Here is a 15,502-nt window from a genome sequence, read left to right on the forward strand (position 1 = left end):
CTAATATTTCTGTGTATTTTTATTAATGAATAAACAATTTTACTAAAATATAATTGGACATTTATTTCTACAAAATAGCAAAATTCATTTATATCAAACCAAACATAATTTCTATTCAACAGAATTTTAAATATTTTTCCATTGAGCATCATAATATTTCAGCCGATAAAAAGGGACCTTATTATGGTTCATTTTTTACTTTAACTGTTGATTATGACATCTAAATGATCCAAACAAATTTATTTTAAAAATTAAACGTTAAAAACCAAAACATTAGTCTGCTGAACTTTTAAAGAACTGAAATTAGATAAAACAAAATTTTCTGTATAAGTTTTTAACAAGCACTTAACTACATATTCAAATATTTATCAATTAATTGTTTTTTATTTGATAATTTAATCATTATAGAATAAAGTTGATTAGATAAATTCTGTTTATCTAATCTTTATGTATTTACATCACTATTGTGTTTGTAAGTACGCATAAAATAAGCGTTTATATACCTCTTTTTTATTGATCAAGTAATATTATACTTAGCCTGAAATGATTTATAAAATGTAAAATTATGAATATGTATAAAATAAAATATTTATTTGCAGCGATATATCTTATCCATACATATGATACCATTTAAGTAAATCACAAATGATCTAAATGTGATTCAAGAAATTCCACTATACAGTAATGTATGCAAAACTGTGAATTCAGACCAAATTCAATTTCAAGGGTAAATCAATTAAAAAGTTTCAGTGCTCAAAAAAAGTAAATATGGCATTTACAAGTGCGTTACAGCATACCACCATGAAAAGTAATTTAAAAAAGGTTAAAAAATTAATAAATATAAGAAAATAATTTCATATATCTTTCTCCTTTTTTGATTTGAAAAATCTTATAAATATATTTTTCAAATAAATTAATGTAAATGAAAACGGTTTAAAATATTAAATATTACCAAATTTCTTACAACTAAAATATAACATTTTGTAAAATTACATCATTCGATGAGGTATGTAAAATTTAAATTGTTTAAAAAAAAACAATTACAAATGTTCATTTATAAACATAACTTTCAGATCCACCACGGCCAAAACCTGAAACAGAAAAAAATGTTAGATTTTAATTATCGAATACAGAAAAAAATATTAAATGAGAATCTTTTAAATTACAAAGAAACTACCTAATTTTAAAAATATTCAGACTTAAATATAGGACAACATGAATTATTTTTAATCGGTCCAAGAATCAATTAGCAGTAATAAGAGCAGAAAAAGAAGAAAGACCATTTCTGATTCTGAAAATATTGAGACGACTTGTTCTCCGTTGATTTAAAATTTGATCAATTGTACATACAACCATACAACTAGTGAAGTTTGAATTTTAATGTAAAGAACCAACCAGGAAGTTCTCTTGGAAGAAACTAAAATTGAGTTAGAAGAAATGCTGCATTATATGAATTTTTAGCTAGGGGAAAAATTCAGTTTGAAAATAAATAAGATTAAAACAATGGTAACAAGACAGAAAGATTAATCTGGAATTGAATCTTACACAATAGTAGGAGAAGACAATGTACCAGAAGTTGTTGAATTTTGTTAGTCAGGTAGTAAAATTTCAAAGGATGGACAAAGTTACAGTGTCTAAAAACAAATTGGGCAACCAATATTTCATGAAAAAATAATTTTGCTAGTATTAAATCAAGTACAAATCTAAGAACTGGAAAGAAATTCTTGAATGTGTGTAAAGTAGCTCTTTATGATAATAAAACATGGATAACAGGAAAAAGAGAGAGAAAAAGGATAGAGGTCTTTGAATTGTGATATACAAAAGGATGATGAAAATTAAAAAATTTCACAGTATTTATCATTGTTACTATAAATTTTGTTTGTTTTGCTTAATTGTATCAAGCATTATTAAAATCAATACCATTATTATGTAATAAGTAAAACTATAACAGATAAAAATCATTAAAAAATGAGACACAAACCAATCAGTTTGCATGATTCCTTTTTTAAACAATGGAATATGACGAATATACACAAAAAAAACTATTTTTTATCTTCATAAATATCAATAATTAATTCTATAAAATGATAACTGCAAGGCCCACCAAATATTAAATTGAAGGAAGTGAAGACCTCCTTCTTTAAACGAAGACAGTGTATCATAATATTTGAATTTTCAATAACTGAAAGAGGCATAAGGGACCTGAACTAACAAGAACTTCCAAACTTCTTGGACACAATGAAGTACTGAAAAATTTCCTTCAAGACAGAATATCATAACTTCAATTCAATCCTGAATCTGACTGTCAATCTGAGGGGATGTGTTTCTCACTGGTCACCATTTTTCCTTATCTTATCCTTGATCCCTTCTACCCTATTATTGGTTATGTGGGTGTACGTCTGATCCTGCTAGGTTTCCAACGCTGAGGATGTTAATATCTGAAGAGCCATTGCATCTATGGTATCTGGAAGAGAGGACTGCCAGTGAATTCAACTCAGAGAGTTTTCCAGCAAAAAATTCCTTACGGCTGCACAACATACCTAACTGCCTTTTGGGCATACTATGCCTTTGTAATTCCAACTCAGAAAAAACAATTCATGGTGAATAAAATATATCAAGTAATTTTGGATCAATTTGCACTGATTTACTAAAATTAATGGTACTAAAGCCCCAGAAAGTGCAATTCAATACAGGGGAGAGCTGGGAATTATATGCAATTAAAAAAAAAGATTCACTACAGCGTAAGAACCAAAAATTTATTTATTTCTATGATTTACACACTTATTTCAGTTAATATTAACTGAATTTTCATTGTTTATACTGTTTACGTTTGCATTTTTACTGTTATACTGATATTACAAACATTTAAAAGTTACTACTGCAGGCATGAAAAGTAATAAAATAAATATAAATTTCTATGCAAGGTATTCCCCAACCTGTAAATTCATGCATGCAATGGAGCAATGTCATATACAATAATAACTATTAAATTCAATATTTTATTATCGTCTTATTTATTATTAAGTAATTTTAAATGAGTATGCATACATAAATAAATTAGCCTATTTACATTCAAAAATTTGAAAACTATCATTTTAAAAGACAAATTAACTTATACAAACAGATAAAATATAATCTAATTTCAAATCTGAGAAGTTATATTAACGTAAAAATAAAATTGTCCTAATTTGGAAATGGCCTAAAATTAGAAAAAATTCATGCACTTTCTAACAAACTGTAATCTTCTGTTGAAATATTATTCAGTGAAACAAAACTGTGCAACAAAAATAACTAACCTATATTTAAAATGGTATTATTTAATCAAAATGTAAATCTTTAAGTAATTGGGCTTTAAAAAAGTAAATCAATTTATTTTTTTTTTATTTTTACAATCATACACTTTTATTTCCCCTGAAATCCCCTCCACAAAATTCTTCATGTCTCCAATTGCTACAAAGGACATGTTCAAAACTATATTTTGTGATAACATAATTATTTAACAACATTTTAGATTCAATATCATCAATTTCATCATTGTTGTATAAAATCTTTTCATCTAAATGTGAATCTTCACTGTCACTTTCCTCAATTGTTTCCTCTTTATAGCTATAGACTTGAAATACATTAAACTGTAGCTTTAATTTTCAGTAATAGTTGTTCAGTTGCCTTTCTTTCTCTTTTATTTTTGACAAATTTTAATAATTTTTTCTTCCATTTCTGTTTAATAGTATTTTCAGATTTACAAATATTTTATTAACGGCCTGTTTATTACAGCCCCTTTGATGAGTTTTTTTTTTCTCTTTGACTGGGTGCACAACATCAGCGCCTGGATATGATATTTATATTGTAAATATATGAATATTAAAAATTAAACTGAAACCCACCAAAATAAAAACAATATTAAAAATCTAACATAAAGCAATAACATTATTGAATGCCAAAAAGCAAAAGCATATTATAATATTAATCAAACTTCTGAATCCAAATGTACGGTCTTAAGAGATTTTAGGATAATATTGATACACTGTTGACTGATACATCGTATGTTAGTCTCTACTTTAAACTTCCAATGCATAACAAACACAGTCCACAAGTATGTGGTGTAATGTCGGTTGGCAGTCACAGCGAACACAAACAGGTGCATCAGTCTGATTCTTCAGATATCCATGAATGAGCCTAGTGTGCCCTATTTGCAAATGACAAATAAACCTCCTCACGATGGTTATTCCCACATGAAGAGCTCCAGGATGAAACAGTGTCCTTACTGGTCAAAGTTTATAACTGATTGTAGCACTCCATTCACTCTGCCACTCATCACGAACCACTCTTCAAAAAACTGGAAAGACTATTCAAAACAATGCGATTAGTGAAAGGAGACTCTGAACAACCCTCTTTTGCTGAACAATCAGCGCTCTCATTGCCTGAAATTCCAATACGGATGGGGATCCAGTAGAACCTCACAGTTATATTATGTTGAGTCATTTCAGAGATGATATAGACTGTATATTACAAACAGGATGTCTGGAATACCTATCACTAATGGTTTGCATGATACTCATGAAATCTGAGCAAACAAGTGCGTGTCGGAATTTTGGGTTAAATATATTTAAGGCCTTGTTAATCACAAACGTCTCTGCAATGAAAACACTGGTGATACTACTAGGAAGGTCAAACATGTATGTCTTATAGCCAACCGAAAAAGCACGACCAACAGAATTATTGTGTCGAGAATGTTTTTAATTTTTTAACAGAGAAAAGCTCTGTTAATGAAATTTTTTCATTCACTTGCATTTTCATATGTAGATCACATTCCTGATTAAGTGTAAATTCTAACAGTGCAGAGAACATTACATAAAGGGTTGAAGCTGGTGAAAAGTGTATAAAATTATGATCAACATCACAATTCCTTTCTACCTGCAATAATTATATTTTCTACTGATAAATGACTACCATGATTATCGAGCTAAGGCAGGATGGTTTCCACTTGAGATACTTCAATGTTATTTCTAAAATGCTTTAATCGCTCTAAAAACAAATCTTTTCCTCTTCAACTGAGATGTCCTAAGTATTTATATGAAAATGTGAACGTGCGAGGAATGCATGAATCTGCAGAATTAAAAATTCTTTTTATGTTCCCAAGGAATGCTCCAAGTCATACAACTCCTTTGAAAGACAAACTGGTTGCCAGCTTTTGTACTGTAGATATGCCTATTATAAATTTTGGTTTTACAAAAATGATATTTTTACATTACATTCTCTAGGCTGGTAAAACACTTCTTTGCTTCTTGACTGAATGTTCCAGTTCGATTAGGGTTTGTTTCTTCAGGTTTTTATTAACCTTTTGAAGGGTTTCTCTTAAAAAAATAGATAAAAAATTTCAGCTAAATTAGATGCTCCATTAAAATTGTGAGGGATATTAATTTTCAATTAGAGTAATAACAAAAAATAATTTGCCAAACTAAAACGTGTGTTCAGTTTCTTTCCTTGAGCAGGATCACAAAAAGATTATCTTCAATTTTTGGAATACCGAACTGTCCTGATTTCAATCTAATTCAAATTGTTCAAACTTAATTTATCTTGCCTCCATTCTTTTCTTGTTTTCCTAACAGACTTAATTGTTTCTGTAGCTTCTTTAAATTGTTGCTGGGGCACTTTCATTAGTCAGTTATTTTTCAATAATGCTAAAAAAAACTCTCTCTTAGATATTTTAACATTCAAAGACTAAGGTGGAATAACACGTGTAAATGGAGTAATGCTAAACATTCTCATTACTCTGACAGCAGTAGAAGTAAACAAAAACTAAATAATGAATTTGTAGTGTGTAATATATTTCAAGACTGTGTCGTATTACAGCTAAAACAATTCTAATTACTTAATGTTTTATCACACCAAAAAACAAATGACAAACTACTGCATTACTTTACTTTGTCAAGTTAGAGAAAAAAGTTGTAAACATAAAAGCTCTCTATGCTGTACAGAGAATATATACAATGGGGAGTAAACTAGTTTTATTCGTAGCATTTCCAGGCTAATAAAAGAACCTATCAAAGATTCTTATCTTTCATTTTGTACTGAGAGTAACTGTGTTTGATCATAACCTGTATGTAATTCCCATTCACGTAATTGATTTTATTTAATGTACTTAGTTATAATACATTGGTATTATTAGATAGCATAATTATTTTTGACCACAGCATACAGCAAGTTATTTTTCTAAACTCTATATATAGATAATTTAAGAAACATTTTTTAGTACACTTTTTTTTATGATTTTGGTCATATCATACACCAGTATTATGCAGATCTCAATTGTTTTCTTTACTCCTGCAGTTAAAACTAATCAATAGATTAGTTTTAACTAATCTATTAAATGATATCCATTTCCTGAATATTTTCCACACTCACTACAATCAGGTATTAACACATACAGGAAACAGTCACAAATATGAAACAAGTTTGTGATTTAGTAAGATAAACAGCAGTGACTAAGTAATTTCTAACAAAAGAAATTTATTTTGATGCAAGCAGTTTATCCCATGTATCATTACCAAAGTTAATGCTAAAACTAATAATGTATATGTTACATATTGTTTGACTATTTAACTACATCAATAATAAATATAACTGGTAAAATTGTTAAAGGATTATTTATTTTAATGAACTGGCACTTAAAAAAAAAAAAAAAATTATCTGTAGTTGCGCTTACCACCAGGGCCAAATAAAGCAGAATAACATGGTTGGTTACAGTAAGGTTTGCCTTCATGTTCAGCATGACTTCCAGGTACAAGAGTTCTGTTGCATTTTTCACATCGTAAGCAACTTCCATGCCAATCTTTTCCTAAAGACGTTTTTCTTTCAGCTGAAAGAAAATAAATAAAACAAATAACTTTTTGTTGAAAGCACCATTCAAAATCAAATATATATATTATATATATTACATATATTTTACCCAAAACAATTTAAAAATGAATGCAGTAAAAAATAAAAATTATTTTTTTAAATTATTCTATAAATTCTGACTTCTTAAAATCAGCACAAACTCAGTTTCAAGTTTTCCTTGGGTGAAAAACTCTTGTTGGGTCATTTTCAACTGACAATTAGACTCAACTTTTAAAAAAAAACCGTTTTAAATAACTTAGTGATAGTAATTTTAATAAGATTTAGTTATATTTTAATTTTAAATACTTACAGACCAACAAAATATGCTGACCAAATATAAAAAAAGTTGTTAGCATTAAAAGCAAAGCTGAAAAATCTGCTTTGATAAAAACCAGAGAAGAGAGATGATTGCTACTGAGCATGAATTTAAAGCTCTCTGAAACACAGGAGTATAAGATGTATTCTATTTTAACCTAAGTTTTCCAATAATTTTCATGCAAAAATTCTTTCATGATCAAAGTAGTGTTGCTTTACACGTTATTTTTTTTTTATAATTCAATAAAAATCAATATTAATCACTGAAGATAACAAATTAATTTTAAAAAAAATAAATAAAGATCTTCTATGTAGGCAACGTAAATTTTTGTTTAAAAATTGTTTTTCTAAGTTATTGGGAGAAACTTGCAACAAGACCACCAGAAAGACTTTCTTTGTCAAGTAAAAAAAAATCATCAAATTCGATTCATTGGTAAAAAACAAGACTTAAAATATAACACATAATGTAAAATAATAAATAACCTCCTCCTTTTTTGAAATCTGTATAAAAAAAATTACAAAATATTTCAATTGTTTTCTAGTTTACGTTTAAAAAAAATATCATAAAATATATTTTTCTTAAAAGTTTATTTACAAATATATTTTGAAAAACAAATGTTTAATAAAATAGCTTCGTAACTGAAGCTATTTTCTACACTAAAATGCATTTGAAATAAGAATTCACATATTTTCAGCAATATCTTTTTATTTATAAAATAAAACATAACACCACTGCATTTTTAAACAACACATTACAGACCGCAAATAGGCAGTTTGTATACAGATGATATGAAAATGAGGAGAATAAACTAAATAGAGTGAGTGACTGAATTTGTCTGATTTCCCAAGTTACATTAGAGGTGATTACTATAATGTGTCATTAAAAAATAATCCTACGGGAGTGTGCCTCTACATATAATATGTAGTACAAATCTTTTTGCATCACTTCCCACAGGATTGTATGGTTAGTTAGTTAATTGAAAATTGTTATAATAAAGATTTCATAAAAAGAATTTATTAAACAACTAAAAAAAAAAGTGATAATACAAGTAAAATTGCAGGGTAACAGTAAAAGTAATGAGCAGACATAATTTACATCATAGAAGAGAAAAATATAAATTTTTCATTTATTTTTATAGCGAGAGAAATCAATAACCAAAGTGCAAAAATTTAGATAGAAAACATTTTTAAAGATAAAGAAAAGTATTTTGTTTATCAATGTGATTCTGATTGATTTTTGTTAATTCTCTACTATAAAAATATTGATATGTTTAAAAATCGAAGGATTTAACAATTAAATTATTTAAACATATTTTTGAGTAGTAAGTACATCGCTCCTGTTTATTAATCACACAACCTGTAGTTTTATTCTACATTAATATGGAGAAGTGCTCCTACCCATTCCTAGTGTAATTTATAAAATGCAAACTGAACAAAATATTTATCTCTATCTGTAAAGAGAGTAATATGTGTAGAATGTGGTTTTGCGACAAGCGATGCACATTCTGAGATTTTATAATAAGTTAAATGTTATGAAGTATGAACCATGAAGTTCTGCATGAAACGATGGAAAATTGGTAATCAATAATATGCTTAAATGCATGTTTAAACAGGGCTAGCCTTAATCATACTGATGTTACATCCAAAAATTTCATGACTCCCTAACATTTATAACTGTTAATTTTATACCTGCTAATTTATATCTATTATACAGATGTCCATAAGTCTTTCCATGATTACAAAAAAACTATTACAGTTACAGCTGTGTAGTTTGTGACAAAAGAAAGAAAAAATTATCAATTTTTTTTTACATTGGTTTGTTGGTAGTAGAGAGAGAGTAGAAGGTATAGTAATCAATTTAAAAAAAAATGGCATCTATACAGGAGAAAGCACAACGTGTGTTGTGGTATCACAAATCGAAATCACCGATTACTGCGCAGTGAAATTTTAAAAGGGAATATGGATCTTTTCCATTGAGCAATCAATAACAGCAAAAATTTACCAGGATATGCTGCAACGCTTTGCTATACCTCAACTAAATGAATTGTAACCTAGGATGGTTTTCCAGCAGGATGATGCACCACCACATTGGGGATTACTAGAATTCGAGATTTTCTGAACGAATCCTTTTACGGCAAAAGAATAGTGTGATGATCCCACTCCCTGACCACCACGATCAATAATAGTTTATTTGTAGTCATGGAAAGACTCTATGGACACCCTTTAATACCTAAATTGGAAGAATAAACATTCAGATAAGACAAGAGCGCTATCTCGTGCACACACACACATTAATATTTTGATCAGTATCTATCATTTAGTATAGTCTGTCCATGCGGGCGAGTGTCTAGAGAGCCCCCGATCTTGTGGGGGTCAGCTGGATGCATTGAAGCCGTGGTCACTCCACCGGCTGGGGTCCCGGGGGCTTCCCCCACTTCCGAGCTAAAGCTGATGGCATGTAAGTACGGGTATGGTAAGTATGAGTGTCGTGAGAGTTGGTGTGCGTGTGTCTGTACGCGGATGATGTATATGTGTTGGTATGTTTGGTTCAAGCGTGTTTGGTGTTGTTTTGTGATGGTTTTTTTAGTTGTGTGTGTATGTGCCTTGCTGTTTGCTTCGTTGTCTGAATGTGTGTGTGGGCGCTTACGCCCCCTTCTGAAGTAATGCATTACTAGCTATCCCCAAGAGGGGTGGGTCACCAGGGGTGGAGGTTTAGTCAGTAGTGCGCAGGAATACATACGCCTTTTTTACTATCTTGTGAATCCTGTTAGCGAGTCCGAAACTGCTTCGGCACCCGTAAATGGGATTCCACCACCTCTTGGAAAAAAAAAGTATAGTCTGTTCATGAAAGAAGACTGATAAGTTTGGGGTATAATTCTGAACTAACGCTATAAAGAAAACAATAAATGCCAAAGAGCCTTCTCTGTTCTATATTATTCTAGTAAAAGTATTAGTTTCAACAGCAACAAGAAATAAGGCATTTAATTTTTCTGAAAAACAGACAGACGGAAAACAAAGGTTTTTACCGTAAGGTATTACTTCAGAAGATGATGTGTATGATTATATATGAAATGTAGTCTTGTACAGTCTCAGGTCGATCATTCCTGAGATGTACGGCTAATTGAAACCCAACCACCAAAGAACACCGGTATCCACGATCTTGTATTCAAATTTGCTTTATATCTTATATCCGAATTGATCGTACCGAAATGATTTTTTAACAGAAGTAAACAAAAATCAAACAATTTCACCGTTTATTTATTCGGAAATGAAAAGATTATGTTGGTGAAAAGATATAAAAAAAATTTTCAGTAAACCGGTCTACGTTACATATGAGCACAGGGTACGATATTTTGATAAAACAATGCATATTAAAAAATTTTCAGGTAGCCTTATTTCACATTCTGTAACGCCGTTTAAGTATATTTTTTTTATTTTTAGCAAGTCTAAACTTTTTTGCGTTTTTGTGACCGTTTTTTATTTGTTAAACAGATCATACTTCTTAAATTTTCCTTTAACTTTTAAAGTCTGCGCCTAATTAAAGATTATTAAATTACGTCATTCGTTTTTAATTTGAACAGACTTCAAACAGTCGAAAATAAAGAATTAAAAACATCATTTTTCTACATTTTTGTGTAATTTTTTTAAAACTGGTTTTATTTTTCTTAAAAATATTCATTTTATGTTAGTAATACCATTAATATCACAAAAGAGCTACACAACAGTTAAGCTATACTATTTATACGTGCAATTTCGTAATCGAAATGGGAAATTTTTTTTTTCATGCTTTTATATATCATACACGATGAAATATGTTTAACAACATAATACACCCATTTTTGGTTTCCTCTGATTATTCAGAACTTTACTAATCTTTAATGAAATGCCAAAAATTTTCCACTAGCAGAAATAAAGTTTACGTACTCTACTCAGTTTAAATAAATTTAGGAATCGGTTTGGTCAATGTCAGTTGAAATTTTTCTTTTATGAAATATTTTTTTTGTGTATTAATTAAAATAAATATTTCTAAAAAAAATTATGCGTATATATAAATACTAATAACAATTTTTACTTCCATGTACGAATTAAATAAAGAAAGTATTGTAATCGCGAAAAATTTCGGTTTTCAGATTTCAACGAAAATATCCATTTTGACCATCCCTGATTTGGAGTTTCACTTTTTATTAACTACAGTAATAAGTCCAAATTGTGAGCTTTTCAACGATATATCATAAGTGGAACTTATTTTCATTGGTTCCAGAGTTATAACCAAATAAATAAAGTTTTATTAATGAAATATTTGGATCTTACAAGGGGAATGATACTGATTCTCACATCGGTTCGAATCAGATCTCCTTTTTTTTTAACTTTTTTTTTAATTTAAATATATTGATTTATTAATAATTATTAACCTCTGATTGTAAAAAAGTTTACGATAAATAATAACTCAATAACAATAAAAAAAAATAATAAAAAAATATCAGAAGTTATTAATAAAATAAAACTTTATGTACTTTTCATTTTAAAAAATCTGATGTGGACACCACATGACTTCCTTGTACGCCTATTAAATAATATATACACATTTTTTGCTGCTCTTCATTTAAACTTACTTCATTTGAAAGTGAGATACGATCCTTCAATTCTTTAATAAAGTGTACAGTTTCACAATTGCTGAAATATTAGTTTTTATTAACATCAAATAGTTATACAATTATTAAATTAACAATCTTACTTGAAATATTACAACAGAGTAAAGTCCCTTTATTACTCGTATTACTAGATCAGTATTATTCGTATCTTCGTAACCTGCTGATTAACAAAAGTTACAGATTTCTGGTGTGTCGTATAAATAAAAATTAATAATAATTAAACTATTCCGTTTAGTGCACTCCTGTATACTGGTTACAAATGTTAATCTCGATCTTACGATGTAAAATATCCAGTTTTTATTATTGGATTATTTGGTGAATAATCAAAAATGAAAAAGAAACAATCATACAGGAAAAAGATGGATAAAACGAAGAAATATATCTCAAAAAAACGACAAGAAGATGAAGATGAAGAGGGAAAAAATGTTAAGAACAAAGGAAGAATAAAAAAATTGTAAGCTGATAAATATAAAGAGGAAAATGTTAAAACCAAAGAAAGAATAAAAACATTAAGAGAGGATGATGAATATAAGAGAGAAAATTTGAAAACTACAGCACGTGTACACAAATTAAGATCAGAACAATTATATCAAACCAAAGAGCGATTAAATGATCTGCAACAAAAAACAAATAAACGAAATAATGATAAACTCCGACTTAATAGGGAGAATATTGTCCGAAAATATCACAGGAATAATGAACTAAAAGATAAGAATTTTTTGCGATTTATCAAGGATCGAGCATGTATACCTCACTGTACATGTTGTTCTTGTGGGGGTCTATTTTTCATTCAGTTTGTAGTTAATTTTAATGTAGATAAAAGTCCAGAATAATTAAATAAAATTAAACAGAATTTAGATTACAAAATCCAAAAAATAGTACGATTCAAAATTATGATTTTCAATTAATATTAAATAATCAGATGTTTCACCAAATGTATTACATATACATATATGTAATGCCTATTAAATTAAACATATACATTTTTAAAAGTACATACCATTTTTTTTCACTAATAACTTCTGATTTTCATTTTATTGTTATTATTGAATTATTATTTATTGTAAAAAAAATTTACAATCCCGGGTTAATAATTGTTAATAAATCAATATACTTAAATTAAAAATAAAAGTTAAAAAAAAAGAAAAGGGAAATGAAGTCGAATTCGAACCGATGTGCCTTCCTCTTGTAAGATCAAAATATTGCATTAATTAAAGTTTTATTTAGCTATAATTCTGGAAACAATGAAAATAAATACCACTTATGATATATCGTCGAAAAACTCTCAATGAGGGCTTAGTACTGCAGTTAAGAAAAAGTCCAAAATCCAATTTTTGGGGATTTTGGGATTTTTTGGACATTTTTGGTCAAGCCGTTTTTGGTCAAAAGGGGAGGTGCACAACTAGATGTTACAACAGTCCTAAATCCAAAATTTCAACATCCTACGCCGTTAATCGTTTTTGAGTTATGCGAGATACATACATAGTACAGACGTCACGCCGAAACTAGTCAAAATGGATTTAGGGATGATCAAAATGGATATTTCCGTTGAAATATGAGAACCGAAATTTTTCGCGATTCCAATACTTCCTTTACTTCGTACAAGGAAATAAAAATTATGTTCTAACAATAAGAGGGAACATTTTAATTTATTTTTGTAATGTATTCACTGATAAAAACATAAGGTAAACGGTAACTATTTTTCAGGAATTGTCTGTCAGAATTGTTGTCCCTTGTTTGTAAGAAATGTAGTGCGGTGAGAAAAATTCTGCTCACAAAAGTTGTCAAGAAACCGATCCAAACACGATGGCTAAACAAAAAGCCCCAACCGTGAGGGTGGAATAGTTATCAGATAACTATTAGGAATTAAACTAAGCCTTCAAGTCCTTTTAAACAGATACTCTTACAAACTCTATATATACACAAATAATCTATATATATATATATAGAATATATCTATATCCTATATATATGTAGGTTTATTTTTCAGGATAGATATTCGTATTTAAAGTTCCTCTTATAGCAGGGACATTCAAATCAAGCATCCTTTTTTGGTCAATCCGTTAATGTAGCCTGATGATCAGAAAATATGCTCAGTAGCCGACCGAATGATCCTGCTGAACATCTCGATTCCACATTTACAAGGAATCACAATTATAAAAAATAAATCATAACTTTTAGAATGTCTGATGTCAATAAATACATTTACGGTTCAAAGCGTGAAAAAGATTACATTAAATAGGCCTTACGCAGTAAAGTGCTTTCAAACAAACCGGATTCGCCCGTGAATTGAGGAGTGCGTAATTCAAATAATGTTGTTGGCTTTTCAACGTTAAAGGTAAATTTATAATTAACATAGAAAACTAAAACGTAAAAACGAAATAAAATGTAATAAAAACAAGTAGCGATCGATTAGAAATACGAAATACAACGCTTGTGTTGTAATACGTAACGTGTCGTCTGATGAATACGTAGACTGCCTCGAATATAGGACGAGAAAGGAGTGGAAGGTGCCATTAGCTAATTATTATCTAGGGGAGCTACAGTGCCGAGCAAAAGACTTCTTTTTAATTAGCACTGTGTAAGAGGAACCCTTCACAGTAGGAGCGCACATTAACTTCAGATCGCATTTCGCTGTTATTTATCTACCATTATAAAATTAAAATCGTTTAAAATATATATAATTTATCTTTATTTTAATAAATTATAATCTCAAAATACAGTAATAAATAATATTAAACCGCATAATGGAACTAAATTTTAACGAAAGAAAAATATTACCAACTTAATTTAGGAAAACAAGTACTATAAAACACAAAAAAAAACAACCGGAATTAAAATGAAAAACAACAAAAAAGGAAATAGACTGCTTTGTTATTATACTCTTCACTTTTAATATAGGATTCACAATTAACAACAAAAAACGCTCGTAGAAAATATTTAGAATTAGAAACACGAATGTTAACAATTTATTTAAAAAAAAAAACGACTATAAAAGAAAACCCATTATTACAGACGATCTTTATTGAATTACAGTCAACGTATCTACCGAACGAATAATATTTTCCATACATTACAGCAATCCCCTATCGGTAGGGGCGGTGAATATAATAGACAGACCCAAGAAAAAGTTTTTAGGGATAAGAGTACATTAATTATTTTGCTTTAATATCGCGGTCTTTCTTACGGCTGAAATGCACGTGAACCAGGTAAAAAAAGCGTTAGTTAGCCGCTATATTATATATGTTATGCGAATAAAAGTGCCACATGTACAGTTGAACATCGTCATTTTTATGGACTTAAGTAATGAAATATTTTCTCAGTAAAGAAGACAACCGGGAATCAGTTTACTCCAAAATTCCTCAGTAACCGTGGCGCGGGATGTTTATTATACTTGTATTGACGCCGGCTACGCCAGGGTCAATTATAAAAATTCTTTAACGACATAATTTGCATACGTAATATTAAAAATAGAAGATCCGACCTAAAACTTTTAACATTATACTTTATAACATTTATTTTTTTAAATTCGCTTTTCAATAATTATTTACAACACTAAACGATATTGTTTTTTCAGACTGGAGAAAAATTACGTCAATTTTCTCAAGATCACGTCAATAGTACGACAGGGAGAAATCTTTTGATAAATTCTTTTC

At 29.0% G+C, this 15,502-nt stretch overlaps 1 protein-coding gene across 1 annotated transcript in view; it reads right to left on the bottom strand.

Moving 5' to 3' along the window:
* Positions 1 to 852: 852 nt before the first annotated feature.
* The window catches only part of LOC142322423 (cysteine-rich protein 1-like), a 72,559-nt gene continuing 57,909 nt past the window's right edge, over positions 853 to 15,502 (bottom strand). Inside the window, exons 2-3 of the mRNA XM_075361488.1 lie at positions 6,707 to 6,859; positions 853 to 1,091 (exon numbers count right to left, since the gene is read on the bottom strand). Coding sequence (XP_075217603.1) covers positions 1,051 to 1,091; positions 6,707 to 6,859 — 194 coding nt within the window. The 3' untranslated portion in view covers positions 853 to 1,050. The remainder of the gene's footprint in view (positions 1,092 to 6,706; positions 6,860 to 15,502) is intronic.

Source organism: Lycorma delicatula, chromosome 3 (genome assembly GCF_047948215.1).
Source record: "Lycorma delicatula isolate Av1 chromosome 3, ASM4794821v1, whole genome shotgun sequence".
Classification (NCBI taxonomy): Eukaryota; Metazoa; Arthropoda; class Insecta; order Hemiptera; family Fulgoridae; genus Lycorma; species Lycorma delicatula.